The sequence below is a fragment of the Manacus vitellinus genome, unplaced genomic scaffold, assembly GCF_001715985.3.
Source record: "Manacus vitellinus isolate BGI_N305 unplaced genomic scaffold, ASM171598v3 scaffold_3_pilon, whole genome shotgun sequence".
Classification (NCBI taxonomy): Eukaryota; Metazoa; Chordata; class Aves; order Passeriformes; family Pipridae; genus Manacus; species Manacus vitellinus.
Window position 1 is genome coordinate 21,179,766 of NW_021940535.1, and position 20,676 is coordinate 21,200,441.

General features: G+C 40.3%; 1 protein-coding gene across 8 annotated transcripts in view; it reads right to left on the bottom strand.

Annotated features, from left to right (window-relative positions):
• Positions 1-20,676, bottom strand: part of CREB5 (cAMP responsive element binding protein 5) — a 256,077-nt gene that overhangs the window by 71,002 nt on the left and 164,399 nt on the right. For 7 of the 8 annotated variants that reach the window (XM_018075808.1, XM_018075801.1, XM_018075805.1 and 4 more), the window contains 2 exons: positions 3,477-3,603; positions 1,236-1,346 (listed from right to left, as the gene is read on the bottom strand). In XM_018075808.1, coding sequence (XP_017931297.1) covers positions 1,236-1,346; positions 3,477-3,603 — 238 coding nt within the window. The remainder of the gene's footprint in view (positions 1-1,235; positions 1,347-3,476; positions 3,604-20,676) is intronic. The other variant, XM_018075804.1, reaches the window with a different exon arrangement.

The following is a 20,676-nucleotide window of genomic DNA, read 5'->3' on the forward strand; positions in this document are numbered from 1 at the left end:
TGGCCAACTGGCTGCATGTTTACGCAGTGTGGTTTTAGATGGAGTGTTAACAGAGGCTGGGTTAACAGCCTAACCCAGACCAACACTGAGACGAAGGCATGACCTATCCAATCTAAGAAAACAGAGGCAGAATAAGCTTGTATATGTTGTTACTCTTAACCCAGACTCTCTTGCATGCATTTATACTTATAGACAAGAAGATATTTTTCTTTGCCTCAGGATAAATGACAACAACTTTAAAAGCTGTACCAGTCATGAAAGTAGAAATATATAAAAACCTGTGGTTGCCCAATCTTTGTCAGTTTGATTTCATTGTCTCACTAATGACAATGTTAAGTGGGCAAAATATCACTGAAAGAAGTTCTGTTACTCTTGTTTTCCACTACTATGGGATATCCTGAGAGGATAAAAACTCTGCAGAGTTAAAACTAAAAACTTCTGTCCTCATATTTCCACTAGCCAGCAAATGGCAGTTCTGAAACTGAAAACCCCTGAATGTTTCTGCATTGATGAACTTGATTTCAAGGATATCAGTGCTGAACACCTCCACAAAAGTGCATATAAAGCTGGGAAAACTTAAAAATGCCCACCTGTAGTTTAGTTTACCTACACTAATCCTATTCCAGTACATATGCATGAGAAGACTTGTAAGATGTAGAACAACTTCAAAAACCATTTTTGTATAAATTAACTACATTTGTCCAAATTCTGACACTTCTTTTTGATGGCAACTACCTTGTTGCGCTCTAGAAAAAGATCCCAGTTTTATACATATTGTTTGGTGTACTTCTCTAGTACTGCCACTACCCTGACACGCCACGCTCCTATCTGGAAAAAATGAGGACTATATACACTCCCTCCACAGTGCACACTTTTTACTGCACTCTTTATTGACTGACAATTTTCTTTAAGTCAAGTTGTGGAGCACAGACACCATTAGAGAAATAGACAGACCACTTGCCTAAATTCTACTAATCTGTACCAAAAGTCCTATTTAACACAGCATAGATCAGACAGTCCTTCAGTTGCCTCTCACTGAGAGTTCAGTTAGGACTAGGAACATCTTGAAAGTTCATACAAACAAAGGCAATTTACTGCAGCATATTAAAAGAGAGTATAACGTATGACTAAGAATGAAGTAAGCAGTGTCTGGCTACATCCCCCACTGTCTGGGTAACTGGTATGCAAGAGCAATATGAGAAAATACAGTAATTTTAAAAAAATTGTCTTTTTACCATTTTGGCTTCTGAATGCATTGGGGGAACTTGAGGTGAAGCACACGGATTGCTGAGGTTTGGCCCCTGCATCCCCATGATGTTGGAGTTCATTGACATTTGTCGCTCCATCTTTTAAAAGAAAAAAAATATTTGAAAACATCTGGAGACATTTGCAAGAATTTACTCTCGGTTTCTTTTTAAATGGACTCAGCTTTATTTCTTCAAGTCATGACTGAAAAAATAACAATCTGTGTCATGAATTGAATGTGTGTATGCACGCAGGCGTGTGTTTCATCAGAATCGGCCCTGAAAACTCACAGCCAATTATAAAGAAAGGGGTTCTTTAATAAACAAATGTAGCAGCCACCCAGGTTTGCGCTTTTTTGTAATGATTTTCTCCCTCTCAGTGCAACAACACTCAGAGTTAAGTGGTTTTAAAAGCATCACTGTATAAAATTGTAGCTTCCCCTACCAGCGCAGCCCAAATTAGCTTGTTAAAAGCATAAATAAAAATCTACAATCTCAAGCATATGGAAAACAAGTTGGCTCTTTTTCCTTCACTCAGACTACTCAGATGAGAAGAGTTTTCCATATGTCTTGTAAGGGAAATTTTCATGCACTGCTGAGATAGCAAAAAACAAAGCAGAACTCCTCCTGGCTATTCGGAGCCCTTTCTGCAAGCTAATCTCACCAGGTGGAGAGGGAGAGATACACTTTTCAAACAAAATCTAATGGTATTAAGTCCTGTATTAAAATCATTTCCTGGAGTTTGTTCCCCAAAAAGAGGCAAGCCCCATACACTGCTAGGTGTTGGCAGAGCTGGTAAGCAGGGTTATGGTGCTGCTTTCAGCCAGAGCTGAGCATCCTGCTGTGCTTTGGGCCAGTCCCCTAAATCTTTGGCTCTTGCAAAGAAGTTTTTGAATCCTTCTGAGGTCTCCAGGCAGGAGGGGTACTTTTTGTGCCCTGTGGTGAGGTTGTTTCCCACCTTCCATGATGCCTGCAAGAATGGGTGCTGGGCCTTGGGGAGATGTCAATATCCCACTGCTTCTCTGGCGGGGCGCAGCTGCCACTGCCAAAGCTCCTACCCCCTCTCCATGGGGTAGGAGCACCTCCCACTACCATCTCCCCTGCAGCCCTTTCAGGAGGGGCAGGAGCTGCAGCTGGGGCAGCCAGCATTGACTGCATCTGTCTCACTTCCGAGCTCACGTCTCTGTGGCTCTCAGCCACAGCACACCTGCTCATCTGCAAGTAAAGTTGCCCAAAGGGTTCCCCAGCAGCAGCCTGAAGCCACTGAACTTACACTATTGCTGGATGTTTGCTCCATTTCATGTTCCTTGGGAATTATGCCAGGAAAAAAGCTTCCCACAGTATCTTATTTTTAAAAAGTCTTATTTTTTTGTTGTTGTTCTCCTGGTCAGTACTCAAGGAGACTCTTATTGACAAGTTACTAAGTAATAACTTATTAATGACTGATCAAATAGCAGCCAAATATGAATCTTTGTATTCGTGTGGAGTGCCCCCCTTGCTCCAGCAAATCCAGAACAAGCAGTACTTTCCTCCCTCCTTTGGTCAATTGCTCCCAGGTTGTCTTCCAAAGCTAATATCGTGAAATGAAACAAAAACTTCTCCTTCCCCATGGCATCCTTACTCATCTCCACTCCTAACCTGTCCAAGTCTCTTATACAGAAAAGATTGTTAAAATCATTTAAGAACTTGAAGCTACAACTGGAAAGCACTCTTTTAGCTCCCATAATAAGATGGGAAATATTCCCATCCCTGCAGAAATGAGTGAAAGATGAGCAGTGATCATGACCTAAATCTAAATAAGTGCAAGTTAACAGGTCAGAAAAGTAAATCACATTTCTTTCTTGTTAATTGGTAATCTCTCACAAACAAAAAGATTACTTAGACTTCACTGATATAACTTATGTAAATGGCTTTTCCATTCTTGTCTGAATTCAGAAAAATCTTTTCATTCCAGAACAGATATGCTGACCTCACCTATGTGACCAAGTGTGAGAATCAGAAATTGTAGTCTCATGTAAACTGCTTCTAATCACTCTCACACTAATTAGCATGCTGTTAACTGCATCAGAGATACTCTTGTGTAAGATGAAGCACTGAAAAAGGCCCAGCTTCCTTAACACATTTCACTTTGATTTTTTACAAAATGCAGCAGACTTTCACCTCTGCATAGATTGAATCAAGCACAAAACAACCTTCCTCCCCCGCTAAAAGAATCCAAACCAAAAAACTTACAGGCATGAGTACAGCAGAAGATCCTGGCATGGTAGGATTGGGCAGGGTGCCAGGCATAGAGGCAGGCATAGGCTGTCTTTGTCGGTTGTGTAGGTGCAGTAGTGAAGACAGAGAACCTGGGACAGGCCTAGAAGAGAAGAAAAGAAAAGTAAAAAAGCTGTCATGGGCTATGGAGACCTAAACAAGCCTTACCATGCCAGCCATTGCTAGGCACAGGCAACTCTAGACAAGCAGGCACAGATAAACCAGTCCAGGATTTGTCCTTTCCTGCATAAATCAGTGGAACATAAAGTTTTGAAGAAGCAGATGAATCACCTTCCTTCTGCTGTTTATCAGTTAAAGCACCAGTATAGTTCATCTGATATAACATGAGTGTAAATGTATCATCTGGTCTCAGTCTATGCACCTCTGCACGTTACAGTGGCCAGCAAAAGATTTCTACAAACAAGGCAGGAAAATTTCCTGGCATACCACATCAGTGCACTGCTGTAAATTCAGCCCTCAGGAACAAAAATATCTGGATTATAGTTTTGCAGGCTATGACAGAAAATTATCCACTCTTTAATCAATTTTTAATCTTTATCACCTGTAAATAAACTACTCTAAAATGAGTATTTCATGTCTTGATATTCTCTCCTGTGAAACTGTACCAAGCTATTGTTCTAAAGTTAGGTTTACTAATTTTACCCCTTAGCGCATTACCAGGACACAGAAAATGGAAAAAAAAATAGAAAGAAAATTAGGAAAATTACATTCTGATTAAGCAGCTTATAAAAGCAAAACGTACGGACTATAAAAAAGTAGAGTGACTTATTTTGGCAAAGGGGGTTCAAAAGATTTAGAAGGATTTTTTTAAGTACAGCAGAGGGAAAAGAGTGCATGTGAGAAAGCAGGCCCACTCACAGAAGAAACATAAAATTAACAGGTTAAACAAAACTACACTTTAAAAATAGCCTTTAAGAATGTGGTCTTGGGAGTTACTTAATCAGTTATTTCTTGTTTTGGGGTTTTTTTTAGTTTTGAAGAAGGTATGAGTTGCTTGAAGTTTGGGGTGAGTATAACTTGTTACCTTTTCAAAAAGCTTGAAAATAAGAAAGTTTTCACATACAGTGCCTCAACAAACATTGCTAGTATGAGTACGTTATGTTAAATTCTCAGAGAATAGAGAACTGCTCTGCAGTATAACGTGGTTTACACTGTTTATTGGGAAGGAGAGCTACCCCAAAAGGTACAAGAAGGACTGGAGAGAAGGGAGCATAGTCTGGGAGCTTGAAGAGCCTCAACTGGGGGAGCATGGAAAGAGTCCAAGATGTTTAGAGTCTCTAACCATCACAATTGATTTTCAGCCTTGGCAGAAGCATCCTTTGCTTCAGTGATGAATCCACGGTTAGCCATGAAAGCCTCAAAACGGGGCTGACATGGTCAGGGAAACAGTCATAACCCTAGAGCTGCAAAGGAGAAAGTTGTTTATCCCACTTGGTCTGAACTGTGTCACACCACATGATAGGGCTTTACATCTTGGCCCTCCAGTTTTAAGTTGTACTGGCAATCATGAATATGTACACCCCTTCTCTAACTTTAGGGGTCACTTCCAGTAATCTAACAACAAGCAAAGACTCCAAAGGCTGTGAGCAATGGGATTCACAGACATCCAGTATGCAGGACACCACATCCAGGCTCGAAAAGTGGAGGCACCTGTCTCATGGCAAAACCATTTTCTTCTGACCTACAAGTCTCATACTCTTTTACCAAGAGTTCAAACAACCTAATTGACTTGTCCCTAAAACTCCCCAATATTTCCCATCCTTGGACTTGCAGTCCTTCAACCCTCTTCTCTTCAACCCATTGCCCCAGAAACATTTCTGTCCCAACAAATGCCATCTCAAAATCCTTGCCCTGCCAATTCCTTCATACTCAGACACCCTACTCCTCCCACCCCTCTGGCCTCAGCTGCCCTCTCTTTAGCAGCTGCACACGACTGAACCCGTCCTTTTGTCTTGGTTCTCCATGGAGAGAAAAAGCCTGTGTTTTGAAGGGTGTTTTAAAAATCCTCCCAGACACACACAGTACTTATTCAGAAGGGGAAAAAAGAAATCCCAAAGCAGCAACAAACATATCTCAGATACAAACAATGAGTTCTTCCTATGCCTCCCTGTTTATCTGTTGATGGAGGAATAGAATGTAATTACATCTTCATATCACCCCAAAAAACCTCAAGACAACGTCTCCCAGATATATGGTGTAATCCTGTGAGAAAGTGTAATAAGTACTGTGAGGAAGCATGAATGAGCTTCTGGGATGGGAGACTCTATGGTCAGCTCAGCATAAGGGTAAGTCTTGGGAGCTGTGGAGGTGGTGTAAGTGGAAAGGATACAGTGCAGAAAAAATGAGCTCAGAAAATATACTCAAGATACACAGACCCTGACCCATTCTACTGTCCACTTAAACACAGCCACGCACCAGCACTCATTCACATGAGACAACCGACAAATCATTAGGATAAGGTCAAAATAGCATGAAAAACATACTCCTTTGAAAAGAAAAAAGTGAGGAGATACCAGTTTGAATGTGAACGATCTCAGTTTGGTTTCCAGTGGCTGTGGTGACCCCCACAGGCAGTGTCCACTTCCCACTGGCCCATCCCCACCAACACTACTGTCCTGCAGAGCAGCAGACAAGTTCAAACAGGTCTTCTCTATCTTGTGCTTTAAAGTCCATGTGCCAGACAGAAGGGTTGGGACCCCCATACTGGGGCATCTGGGGATGAACAGAGTGTGCTGCAGCCCCTGCTGGGGATGCACACAGGTTTTCCTCCCAAAGAGCAGGCGAGGAGGAGTGGGCATGGAAGGAGAAAGCACCAGCGCACTCTCACACCTGTACTGGAACAAGACTGAGGTGTGCACCTACCTGCCCACTGGAGTTCTAGAGCCCTCTGGGTCCACTGGCTTAGACACAGTCTACAGGAACTGCACTGGCTAACCAGAGCAATGCATTCATCAAAAATACCACTTGAGTTTTCAGTGGTAAAGTAAAACAAGTACCATGACAACAGCTCCCCCCGCACACCTTTATTCATTCTGATGTCCCACATACAGACCCTTTGTACAAGTCACCAGTTTCATAATAAGCTTAGGTGTTAGGCTGTTTGACAGAAACTTATTTTGGCCTGACCTATACAATTTGTGCAAGTGATTCTCAAGAGACTGCACAGTTTGAGTTTTGCTTATATGTTCCAGAGCCAAAAAAAATTCCAAAATTACTTTAATGAGTTTGGGAATATGCAGTTTGGGCAAAAGGGAATTACTGGTATTTATTAAAATGGCAAAGAAGCTTCCTTGCTGTCCCCAGTTTTACCTTTAACGCTGCTTTGTTTTGGGGGAGGCCATATGCTTTACACTCAGCTAGAGCGGAAAAAAAATCCTTAGTACTTGAGGTATTTTTTTCTTGCTGCACTCCTGCTAGTCTGTTCCCAGGTGTGTTTTTGCAAAGAGGTGCAGAGCAGTCAGAGAAACCTTGCGCTTCAAGGCTGGTCCTCCTTTTCAAAAAACCTGCAGCACTTCTGCCACCAATAAAAATGCTACATAATCCTCATGTGATCCCCCCCCCCACTGGGGAAACCAACTTTGGCTACTACTCATGGATACTTGAATTGCTCCTACATTGAATGCAGGTCATTGATTAGCACGTGGTTGTGCATATTCACTCTCACAGAGCTCGGGGCATGCGTATGGCACAGGCTGATATACTCAGTTTGTCTAAGACATTTCTTCCTCTTCCAAGGACAACACAATCTCCTTTGCCGTTGCTTTCTAACCAGCAGCAAAGAAAGTCAGTGAAACTTTATAATGGTTATTTTTGATGTTGAACATATCAACTCCGCTCCTCTCTTTGTAAATGCTGAGGAGGTGCTGCCTGCAGCCTGTCAGTCAATATTGCTGACTGTGGGGTTTTCATTCCTTGGCACCTGTGCTGCTAAATAAATAGGGTTGTTGGGCAAACAGCCCACAAATAAAGGACAGATAAGATAGAGAACTGGCAGGTGCTCAGCCTCACTGAAAATATGGCCACCCATGGTGTTTTCCCAAAATTTCGGAATTTTCATTGTATTCCAGCAGAAGCCTGCTGTTGGATATGATGGGGTCTTGGTCAGTGTTCGTACACCGTCCCTTCAGGCATACAAGGGCTGGATAGATAGTGTTATGCTGGCTTAGTAAAATACCACACTAGCCAAGTTGCTGTAACTGACCACGTTGGCTCTTCCTCTACATGGTCGTGCTAACACCATGAGTCATCCTTACTAACATTTAAACAGATGGGTGGTACCCCGCTAAGCCAGGGTGACTCGATCATGTTCCATCATATGACTCTACCCAATGATTAAAGATAACTCCACTAATGTAATCAAATATCTATGATATATACTTCACTATGCGACTCCTTGATTAATACCGAATCCTCTGTCTGATATGATGCAACACCTATTTGACCCAGTTTTCTGGACTGTCTGATGACTAACCACTACATTCGTCTATAAAAAGACTAGGCTTCCCTTAACTGGAAGTCTTCAAGGACAATTCGTGCGGATGACAATTTGCTGCTGAGGTCTCATGAGAGTAGGTTCATGCTGAATGAACCTACTAGAGCATTTGGGGCTACAGGCAAAACGCTACATGCTACATTTGGGGCTACATGCTATTTAAAGTATCACTGCAATATGTTTTCTATTATGGTAAAGCATTCCAGGTGAGTGGGTCTTACCATGACCTCTCTCCTCCTCCTTACTCCCCTGCACATAGCATTCATGCAAGGTCATCGAGAATACCTACATCACATTCATGTTTGCTCCACTTCAGTTCGCTCTGGTGTGAAGAAAGTTAAGCCAAAGTATATGGAGTTGCACTGGAGCAAAGGAGCTCATCTCTTGACTGTCTACAGCCTCCAGACCCAGTGGAGCAGCCCACAAGTGGCTGTTTGTGCTGTGGCAATTCACCACATCGGGTCAGCTCTGGCTGAAGGCTTTCTGCAGCACTCTCCAGTTACACAACACAGACTTGATCAGACTTTCACCATTTTATGTATATATATACATATAAAAATATGTATGTATGCACATATATATATATATTTATTACAACAGTGCCTAGAAGCAATGGTTTAAAAATTGTGGGTGAGGTCCTCCCCCAAAAAGTTTGTATATAATTTAAAAATGAGGGAAAGTGAGTGGAAGGAATAGGGAGACACAGGTGAATAAGGTAGCAATGATATCATTATGATCAATATAATGAGGAGCAATCATTGCATACCAGCAGCCTTCATCCTTTCAAGGGATGTCAGTATGTGCATGTGGTTAGGGTGGCTTTCAGGCTGAAGGATCCAAGTAGCCTAGCATAATGAGAATGAATAGGCTACAGTCTACCCTCTGAATGTCCCATTGACAACCAGGTATTGTCACAATTAAACTTTCCTTTGCTAAAAAGTAAGTTCACTGGAGAATGTGATTCTACAGACTAGCCGTAAGCTGCTTTTACAGCAGCTACTGCAGACAGAGTACCTGGCCCAAGTGCTGTCCTGGGCCTTTACTATTCAAATAATTCAGTCAGAGGGCAAAGACATGAAGGGGACGTTTTAATCTGAGAGATGTGTTCTGAATGTTGGAGTTGCCTCACTTACTGCTGGTCTGCTGTTGTTTGATCCACAGTGCCATTATTTAAGCCTATCAATCCAACTAGAGCTTTCCTCATTTGTGGTCCTTTATTTCCTCCCCTTCCCAGCCTTAAAGCAGGGCAATTCTGTCTTATTTCAATTTATCCATTTGTCATTCAGAGGAGGAAAGAAAAAAATAAACACAAAGGAAAGCAACAACAAAGCATCAGACGAGTACTTGGAATACCTCGCATAGTTGCAAGGGACCTCACCTGACCTGCTGTATCCCATGTTTAACAGTCTTTTAATCACAGCATCACCAGAGAGCCAAGCTTTCCAAGAAGTGGGAGGTTTGTGTCACCAGATTTTTCAGAGAGCCAAACCATATTCAGGGGAAAAGAAAACTGGCACCTAGAATTCATGGCTCCCTGCCAACCTAGTAAAGATGCTTTTTTTGTACTTCTCAGATAATTCAGACATCTGCATGATGTGGGTAGATTATTATTATCAGTAGCAGACATTTATACTGTGGTGGTGCCCAAAGGTCTCAGACGGGAGCAGGACCACATTGAGCCCGGCACTGTACAAACACAGATAAGAGACAATTCTTACAGAATATGTTTACAATCTAGAGACAAAAACCAGATGAAAAGTAGAAGACAGAGATAGAACACACAAGCAAATAAATATGCTAAAGAATTGGAGACAATTTAGAGGCACTCCTCTGGTTGCTTTTTTGTCTCTTTGTATGTTTTTTATTTAACTGGTATGCTCAGAAATGACAGGATCGAGGAAGTTTGCAAGAGGAAGGGAGTAACTTAGATTGAGACACAGGAAGGGCAACACTCTAGGAGAGGGAAAATTATGGCTTGTAACTTAAAGGATTTGGGAAGCATCTAGACAAAGATATGCTTTCTGTAGAGATTTTTAAATGGAGTGTTCATATATCTTCATATATGTTACACTTAGGTATTTTCCCAGTGTTGCACAAGAAGAGATTTCAGCCTGTGAAAAAGAAACTAGCTGCTGGTAAAGACGTTGGCAAAGTGAAAGTGATTCTTGACACTGTAATGAGAAACTGGAGGACTGCGATTAGATAAGGCTAAGCTGCGAAAAGTCTTATAGACAAGAAGTTTGATTCAGAAGTGAAGGAAAAGCCCATGTAAGTACTTGAGAAGAGCTGGCACAATTAAGATAACAAGATAAACATCAGCACACAGGAAGAAGGAATTCAGCAACAAGCATCACAAAAAGAGCAAGATGCAGCGTACAGATATGAAACTATATGGAAAAAGTCAAAAGCAACCAAAGAGATGTTACTTCTCAATTCATGTATCCCTTGATGTCACTTAAGGAGAAGCTGTTCACTGGGAACAAAGCAACTCCATCAGAAATGCATTCTTGATCACTTGCTCTAAAATACAGGGACAAGAACACTTAAATGAAGGGAAAGTAAAAAAAAACCAACAAGTGAATGGATATATATATAGTAAAATATTATAAACCTGGGGAAAAATGCCTCCAAAATTTGTTAAGAATTCTGTACTTTTCACCCGAGCTTGTAGGAGAAAAGCCCTATGAATCAGTGGCCCCATCATGTATTTAGTGGGCCAAAGTCTATTTAAAGGTTTAGTCAAGGATAAATCTTACCTTTAGAAACTCCAATTTTGCTAATGTCACTTATATTTCCTGAACATATGTTTAAGGAACCTCTGCAAATTCAGCACAAGTATAAGGACCAGCAGGTCCTTGGTAGCCTCAGAGAACCCATTAACATTTGCCTTTTGGCTCTTACAGGTCTTAGAAACTGCTGGTTTCAATCTTCCCTTCCCTCTATTTCGCTGGGTCTTATTGCCTGACCCATTACAAGAAAAATAAGAAAAGCTAGAATGGTTTCTTAGACTATAACTTCCTTGGAGAAGTTTATGTTCTGCACAGTGTTATGCACACAGCTGGAACTCACAAATGATATGTGGAGGATAATGGCATAGTTAAAGCAAAGCAGGGAAACACTGCAAAAGTCAGGTTCAAGGGATTATAAAGAACTAGCCCATATAAAACATGGTCGTGTAATAAAATTAAAAAAAAAGTGGGATAAAACCAAAAAAACTGCAGCATACACATGATTTGATCATAAAAGCAAGCAACAATGTCAAAGCGATTCCACTTCCACCACAGTCTCTTAGCTCAGAGAGGACCAAGCTTAATTCTTCAGGAAAACAAGTGATTTTGCAGCACTGCAAATAAAGGTGTATCAGTTTTCAATGAAAAAAAAGGTAACAATAATACCAAATGCACCAAATGGCAACTTATTTAAAACCAGGAATAATAACAGCAATAAAGCTTACACAAACACTTTTTAACATGCCTATTCTTTTTAAAGTCTGGCCTTAAAACTCCAGCCTGGCATGTAAATTCAAGAAAATTTGAAAATTTGAGGCTCATTGAGGAAAAATATCAACAGGTTAAACAACTGGAAAGAAATCTAGCCCTACCATCCAGATAAAGGCAACTCAACAGCAAGTAATTCTTCTGCCAGGTCTGTGCTACCGAAAGGTGCTGAACCTTCATTTGCTCAAGTGACTTTTTCCACAAACGTCATAGCAGTGTAAATGGATTTTATTTGACCTTCATAACTTTTAATCTGAAAGGAATAGTAGATTGCAAAAAGGATACAGAAAAAGCACCTTTTACTCCTAAAAGGCTGAGAGTGCCTTTGGAGAGCTCTCACTGAATACTCACTACCAACATATCCCTATACTGGAAATGAGGTAAAACAAATTTCTCAAAAGTCTTTCTATTTACCTTTATTATTTGGACCAGTGCAATTTAATAGAAATACTAAGATAAAAGAGCTTTGTAAACTCTATTTATAATAAAAATGAAAAAAATATAATCTTTTTGAAGTGTTTTATTTTTCTTTTTTTTTTGTTCTTTTTTTTTTTAAACTTCCCAAACAAAGCAGAAGTTTGTCTCTGAAAATAAGATGGTGAATTACAGCAAAGTTATGAAAACAAAGAACCAACAGTTTCTCCAGTGCAGGCTTGTTACCATGAGCTAATAATTCCAGACTTTAAGCAAGCTGAGTCTCTTTTTTAATAACTGCATGCCTCTAGGCAAAGTATTTCTACTAAAAATTATTGAGGCATGGAACAAGGCAAGGTGTGTGAGCTAATGTTGGATTGTTCAGTTACTAAACCAACTCCTATAGCAATGAGCCTGCACTGAACTGACAGATTATTTCTCTGTATACACTTGTATAAACACACTGCTTAAGGTCGAAATCTGTGTAAGCTTTCTTTTCAATTAAAATGTCAAAGATGACAGTACATGTTTTCACTGTTCTTCACAGGATGATGGATGCTGCAGCAGCAGTTTTATGCCCCCATGTTTCAGAGATGTTGCCTGCTTGGGTGTCTAAGCAAGATGTACTTGCTGATCTCTTCATATGCCTGCGGGCAGACAGGACTGCTATACTTATAATTTGGGTGGCTTAATATCTCCTGACTTTTTCCTCCTCAACATCCCCTCCATGAGTCCCCACATCCAACATTCTAAAATTAGAGCAGGAAGGTTGCTGTGCCCAAAGAGGTTGGGAAAAGGGTCCTGAATTAATTAATTAAATTAAGATTGCTACTTAAGTGAAGGCCTTAAATTGCAGACTAGTTTCTGATCGTGGCTAATTCACTTCAGGCACCTAACTTAGGTCCCCACAGAAACACAGCTGCTGTGGGTAGTCAACAGACGTAGTACACATCTAAAGAAGCTTCCAGCAATTTAAATATAAAGTAATATTAATAAATAAGAAATTAATCTGAATCTTTGCATTTCTTCATCTCCATATTAATAAATTAATAAAACTGTACCCATCAGTTTCTCATTCATTTTCATCAGTCTAGAGCTTAAACAAAGACATAGACAGTGGCTCCAACTGTTGCTGAGTCTCAAGACCATGTGGCAATACAACTCATAGCACATGTAGCCATAAAGCTGTGGTTGGACAGGAAGCAACAATTTGACCAGAATTTTGGTAGAAAAAGATTGACTACAGAAAACTGCCTAAAGGAGAAAAAAAACACTCCAATATCTGCCAGTGGCAGACTCAGTCTGTTTAATGCTGACGAGACACAAGTGTGCTGTATGCACTGTGGAAAGCAGAGTTTGCTACAGTTAGCAGAGCACAGTCACTAATCAGGACAATGTGTGAGACTATTTATTTACTGAGATTTACTGTTGAGATCTTTAAGAAAGGCATTATATAAGAAAATAATACATGGTTTCTTAAACAAAATGGCAGATAAGTAAAACTGAGAATTGGAAGCTCGAAAAACTCTGAGATGACATATGACAGCAGCAGCAGACCAAAATCCAGCTCTTAATCCTATCCTTTAACAAGAATACCATAGAGAAACTCTGTGTTTTTTAATGTTCATCGCTTCCTGAGCACTTCTGCCATCAGCACATTGCTCCTGTGGTGCCAATATCTCTCTGTGGCCCAGAGGAAAGTTAGCACTTGTGCATGGCCCACTAGGGTCACAGCCCCAAATGTGCTCAGCATCTCAAAGCTGCTGGTTGTTTCAGTGGGTGGCAGTGGGGGAGAAGGGAAAGGAGCACATACATGAGGATGTACTCTCCATTATGTGTTCAGCAAGTCATTTCCAGGTGTAAAAATATCTTAGTGCTGCCAAATAGCTCTATATCTTCAGTGACCTTCTTCCCACTCCCAACTCACTCCACCGATTCCCTTCAAACTGATCAAAATGAATATATGCCATTTCCTGGGAGGAACATTTGCACGTGCTTCATCTCTTAAACATGCTAAAAATCCCAGCTGACAGCTCTATCAGTACAAACGATGAAAAGCACGGGGAAGAGGTGAATTTCAAGGCAGATAGAACAAAGTCATGGAGAACTGCTGCAGTTGTACTTCCAGAGAGATCAGCTCTGAGCCAGTGCTGTATGGTCTCGTTAATCCACTGACTGAGAGCATCAGCTGAAGAAACAGGAATCCCAACCTCACCTACAGCAGTTTTTACAAAGCTAAGGCAAATTTCACTGAACAGTGGAAATCACGTTAGCTGCTATTTGTTAATAATTTTGCCCAGAACAATCTGCATGAATGGTGTGCCCCAGAAATTCCCTGTGACAACAGGTAGTGGCTGCCGGAGATTTTGCCGCTGCTCAGCTGCCGACACAGCCCAGCAGAGGTTTCCAGCAGCATGCAAGGGGAAGCAGTGAGAGCTAGTAAAAGCCATTGTCTATTCATGCGCAACCACAGATACATGGGAAAATTTCTTTCCCTACACATGCATGCATGTTAAGAGAGACAGCAAAAAAGAGCAAGCATTGAAAAAACCATTATTTTATTCTTCCAACAAAGTGCATATTGTCATTGTGATTTCCAGTCACTATCAGTGCCCACTCCCTCCCTTTTAAGTCCTGGTTTAAGCATGAACCTGCAGCTAATTTTGAGGTTGGAGTTCATTTGTTTTCACATCAGTCCAATTAATTTCCACTGGAAAACGCATCTCAGGCATTCAATCAAAATAGGCCTAAAATAATTTTGAAAAGCTCATCTGTCTCCAATCTATATAATGTTTTAAAAATTGGATGCATGCCCTGCAATAACATTGCACTTCAGAAAGCTTAAAGCTCTCAACTTGAGGGTATCAGTTACATTGAAACTGTAGTAAATTAAAACATCCAGTTTCTGGTTTGCATTGATTTATAAATATCGACAAAACTACTATTGCAGTCATTACCACTTTGGGTGCTCAGAGTTGAATTTTCAACAGTTCAGGGTTATTTTCATTCTTATTGTGGCTACAGTAGCCTTTCAAGTTAGAGATCAAATTCCAGATAACATGTAAATCTCAAATCTTAGTTTTAAAAATATGCATACAATCCAGCCAATGCTTATAATAAAAAGCAGCAAGTCTAAGTGGTCAGTAATGTCAAATACCAAAGCACACTTTTTTTAGACCCTCCAGCTTAAAGCAGAAATGTTACTTACTATTATGAAATATTCTAAATAGTAGCGAGTGGAAGTGGGATAAAATATGAAAAGACAAGTATCTCTAGGGGTTGGTTTTTTACCAGGATTTTGATGTTCTCTTTTGAACCGTTCTTTGAAATGAAACAATCAGAAGTATATTCAAAATTTTTCTCCTAAAAAGCTTTCCACATTAGTCTACCTGGTGATCTTCAAAATATGCTCATTTATGACCAAATTATTGCTGTGGAAATATAAAGCTGAAAAATAAAGAGACCTCATGAGTTGTAACCCAGTTAACACAATAATTTGAGAAAACAATAAGAAAAGCATGAATACATCAACAGCAATAGAGCCAATTCTCAATGGTGTACAGCACACAGCTTTGCCAAAGACAATGGATTTAAACCAACTGGGAATCTCACTCATATGCACACATGCACACACACTCCATAAACAGACTGCATATTACATGCATTACATCTGGTTGTAAAAGAAGCTTTGACAGTGATCTATGTCTTGTGCTTCAAAAGAAAACAAAAATCCCCATCTTACACTTTGATATCTGTGGACTACTACCAAGTAAATTCTCCTGACCTCTGGTGGTGATTAGCTTATGAAGTGAAGCAGAGGGATCACCATAAGATTCACAGAATTTCTCCTGAAAGCACTGTCCGAATTCTACCCTCATTGCTCTTCTTGATACTGTCACTGAACCCAATATGCTGATCTGCAAACCAGCTTTCCACTATTCTTTGAGATCATCCTATTTGCCTTGTGCAGCATGTACAGTTGAGCTGAGAAAGACAAGGAGAGATGGTAGATGTTCTTTTGGGCATGATGCTCTTGCCATTAAAGTTCACAGGAATGCTGCTAATACAGTCATTTAGAACAGAACTAGATCCATAAAAATGTATGAACCCTAAGAAGATACTTTCCTAAATTATACCCAGAATACTGACTTATGTGTGTTAATTATATGCTACATCATACTAAGGAAAAAAAGCTTATTTTTCATCTTTTCCTCCCAATTTGTACTGATGTTTCTGATTTAGTGTTTCACAGCTGAGGGGTGTTTTGTTTGTTTGTTTTATCTTTATCTTGAAAGATATGTGTCTTAAAGAGTAAATATTCTCCTAAACTAGAACTTTGTGTTGAAGATTAAAATAACATCTTCTGCACCAGTTTAGAGTAAAAAGCTTAATGGTCAGTAGGCAGCCATGTAAAAAAGCTCAGGTCATCCTGTCAACTTCCAAGAGTCTGCACTATGAACTAACCCACTGCTAATTATTTATTTAATGTCTTTAACGTGAACCCTAAGTGTTGATGCATACTCTATGAATAGTTATGGCTTGCACTGTTTCTTTTTTCCTCCACTTTTTCTCCTTTGAGAACTGCTACTGAAACAGTGCTTTAACTAGAAAGCTGCCATGCCAGGGAAAGTAAAAGAGCAGCTTTATGATCAGCAGAGACAAAAATTGAATCAGATGAATTTTGAAAGTCTGAGGGTACTGGATAACTTTAAGATTTTGCACCTTGCAGTTTTCAATATTACAATTCAGCAAGGAGGAAACAATCTTTGTATAAAAGAATTTAAAAGACCTGGCTGACCAGGCTAGAAGGGCCTTTCTTGCTGCATTTGCACAGCTGAAGTAATGCCACTCACCTAGACATGGCCCAGGTCTCCTGTAGACACGCAGGTCTGAAAACAGCCCTCCCAGGAACATAAGTATCATTTCAACTCCCACTGACTGCCTGATGCTGCAAAACCCAACTCTAAAGTACTGCTTTTCAGTGAAGTTCCACTATAGCCATCAGAATCAACTGCAGCATTTGAATTAAGAGTTTCCAGATTTAAACTGTGGGAACGAGTAGGCTGGAGTTGTCAGTGGAAGGCCTCTGACAATGCAATTTGTTTCTCCTGCTGGTCTGACAGTCAGTGCATGCTGACATTCAAGAAACATTAGTTGGTTTTGTGGTGGGGGTTTTTTGTGGTTTTTTTTTTTGTTTGGTTGGTTTGGGGTTTTTTTGGTTTTGTTTTTTTAACTACTTGGAGTTGTTGGGAGGGCAGAGGAAAAAGACTGTCAGCTTAGGGAGGGGAAGACGCAGAAGGTGAAAAATGGAAAGGAGAAGACGTGTCCTTTTCTAGATGTCTCCTATAAAATATCACACGTGTGCCCAGAGACACATGACAGGTGAATATGTTAAAAAACGTTAACTTTACCTAAACAGTAAAGTGGCAGCTCCACTCAGTTTACAATAACATCAGATCTGTTTGATTTGGCCACATGGAGCCAGACATTTGACTGATCTGGTTAAAATATCTCAACAATCACATAAATAGACCCAGTCAAAGCCTGTTGCATCACCTGCATTTATTTTTTACTGTTAATATTTAGCAATGGAAGAAAGATAGAGATCTGTGCTCTATACACTTGCCATCTCCAACAGTATGATCTCAGCTCAGAGAGCAGCAGGAATTTGCACAGCAGTGAGTATGGCCGATTTCCAGGGGTCGGAAGCCATGGCTTACTCACTCCGCTCCACATTTTCTGTTGTCGTTCTATTTCACTTTTTTTAAGAGGAAAGGCAAATTAATGTAAAGAATAGTGGCAAAGTCAGATTTCAGGTCAGCATATTTTTGTTTTATTTTCCCCTAGTCTCTCTATTTTGTGAAGCACGGATTTAGCCCTTGTATTAGACTACCAAATAACAAGTCCTTAAAATGGTTAGTACATAAAATTTGATGAGAAACTGAGTATTTAGGAATACTGGTTCATATGTGTACCTTTAGACCAACATGGAAATCTGCCTTTATCTCTTTCTCTATAGCAACAAACCATCTGAATCAACAAATTACGCCTTGTATAAAACTGACCTGGTCCGTGTAGGATATGTAACACAGGTAATCTGTGACTTGAGAGAAGAAAATGCAGCAGTATATACGCAAGACACTTCATATTTGGCAGACACATACAACCAGCTGTTTATTCTTCAGTTTGTGACTATACATCTACTGGGACTTCCCCCACCCCCGTAAACCTTACTTAGCTCCTGGTCTTATTTCCACTGTAGATTTAACCCTAAGCTATGGATAAATGTAGTGCTTGGGGTTTAAAGTTAGGTGTCATTTAGTATCATTTTGACATCTCCATACATTGTAATGAGTTTCTTTTTCACAGGGGACTTGGGATCTGATTTTAATTTGTAGTAGGGTTATGATCACAATAAATGTCCATATTCATGAGAAGTCTTTAATGCAAATGGAAATAGAAAATATCTGCTTTCTTATAGTTTCAAAGCCATATATGTAAAACACAGTACAGATCTGTTCCACATGCAAAACCATTATCAATCCACCATTGTGCCCTGGCTCCTGCCCTGGCAGGCACTCCCAGGCTGAATAGTCTCAGCAAGTATTATAGCTTGCATAATAAAAGAACAGGTTATGAAATCATTAGCACCTCAGCTGAGGCTGCCACAGGGATGCCCCTCTGTGTTCATTGTGAAATGTTTCTTTGGCAGCTGCATCCAAGAAGCATATTTGGATGTTGTTGCTTCAGTCTTGCCACACTAAGTGGGAAGTAAATCAGTATTTTCATGTTCTGAACTTTATTGTGGGGGGTGGAAGTCTCTCTGATCCACCTCTAGGCTAATTCTCCCCATTTACACATGCCTAATTCTATGCTTGGAGTCTCTAGGAAGACCAGATGTCTATAATCACACTCCCAGGACTATGTAGCCAAGGACCTGGGCCATGCCTAGGGAAGCTGGAAGACACTCCAGTTTTGTCAAATACCACATGTTCCAGCTCCCCTTGTCCTGCAGGCAGCCACTGCTAATGGTACTTCAGAGCAGCACAAATGCAGCTGAGGGCTGCCCTCCCCTTGGCTGGAGTCCTGGCTTGGGATACAATGCACATCCCCTTGGCATTTCCTTCTCCACAAATGCAAGCTCAGGTGAAACTGTGTCAGTTCAAGCAGCTGAAGCTAAACCCATTTATCCCTTCATAGGAAAATCTATGTACCCAACAGAAAGAAACAAAATCCACTGCTGGTCACTGAGCAAAGCATCTAGTGCCATTTTTATGTTCCTTATTCCAACCTTGAGATTCTTCCTGAAAGGTTCACAAATATTTGTGAACTGTGCCCTTGTATATGTGCAAAGTAGTGCAACCACAATCTGGCTCGGGGGCAACTGGTGACCCTAAATATCAGAATATTATAATCTAAGGAAAGGGAAAGTTGTGCAACTTGAAGGAAACCGCCATGTGGGGAGGGGAACTTGTTGGAAGCAGTGAAATTTTACTGACTGGAGTTATCCCAAGGTCTGGTCCAGTGGTATTTGCCAAACTGAATTCAGTCAGTTTTACCAACTGTATGAGAGAGAGAGCACGCAAAGGAAGGACCCGTGTCAGGTTCCTGAGCAGTAAGTCAAGCCTGGGTTGCTGTCTTTCTGAATCGATGCACCAGGTCATGATTTAAGTAAGTGAGGTGCTGGGGCTTTTTAAAGCAGCATAAGTGAATAGCTAAGCTTGATGTGATATAAAAAGCACCACAACAGAAAGGAGAACTTAATGTAGTAATGAAAATCACTTACCCTTAATCATCCCTGAGACAGTGTTTTTAAAACACTACTTGATTTATTCAGCTAGCAAACATGCCTCCTTTGACTTTTCTAATAACAGGTTATCTTAGTCATGCTTGTTGGGATTTGAGTTTGGGGTTTTTTAATTAGCATCCCAAGTACATTATTTAAATGTCTTTGATGCCTTTTCTTTAAAATTATTTGTTAGGCAATAAATCATATTTATTTGCAAAGGAGACCCCTCTCCAAAAAAAAAAAAAAAAAAAAAAAAAAAAAAAAAATCCCAAACAGCCCAAAACATTACCAGGAAGGTTTGGAAAAATAAGAGTTTTGGTCACAGATGTATAACAGTGTTGCACATTTTAGAGTACCTTATTGCTTAAAGACTTACTGAAGTCCAAATTCATTGCTGCTGACAAGCATGCCACTTAGTGTACAAGATTGTATGAAAGGTTGTTTGCTACATGATTTATGACAGCGCCCTTACTGTAAACTACCTGTGCTCTGCTGAGCAGCTCCATGCTTCCTCTTCAATGGAAGGGCCTCAGTTTTTGGAAAAGCTGGACAATTTCTGAAATGAGTACACTCTTGTGACACTGAGGCTAGCCAGACCACAAACTATTTTATTATGTTGTGCAAAAACCTCTGTGCAAAAAAACCCTCTTTAATTAAGATAGAGCAACCAGCACTGTGGTTGTAATTACCTTGGACTGCTTTACCCATGGGCATAATGAAATAAAATTGGGCCCTCTATATTTTGTTTTTAAACTAAGTAAACCCAAATTAATTTATTCAACTCAAACCAGACAGGTTTCTCTTTAAAATAAAGACCTGTATGGTTGGAGGGGCTGGTGCAGGAGGCAGAGTGACATGCAATGATGACTGTGAACTGCAAACTGCTGGCAAAACATTTGGCTTGCCGTTGGTCCATGGCCAGTATTTTCTTTTGTTAATGAATCCCACATCTTTTCTAAGTTA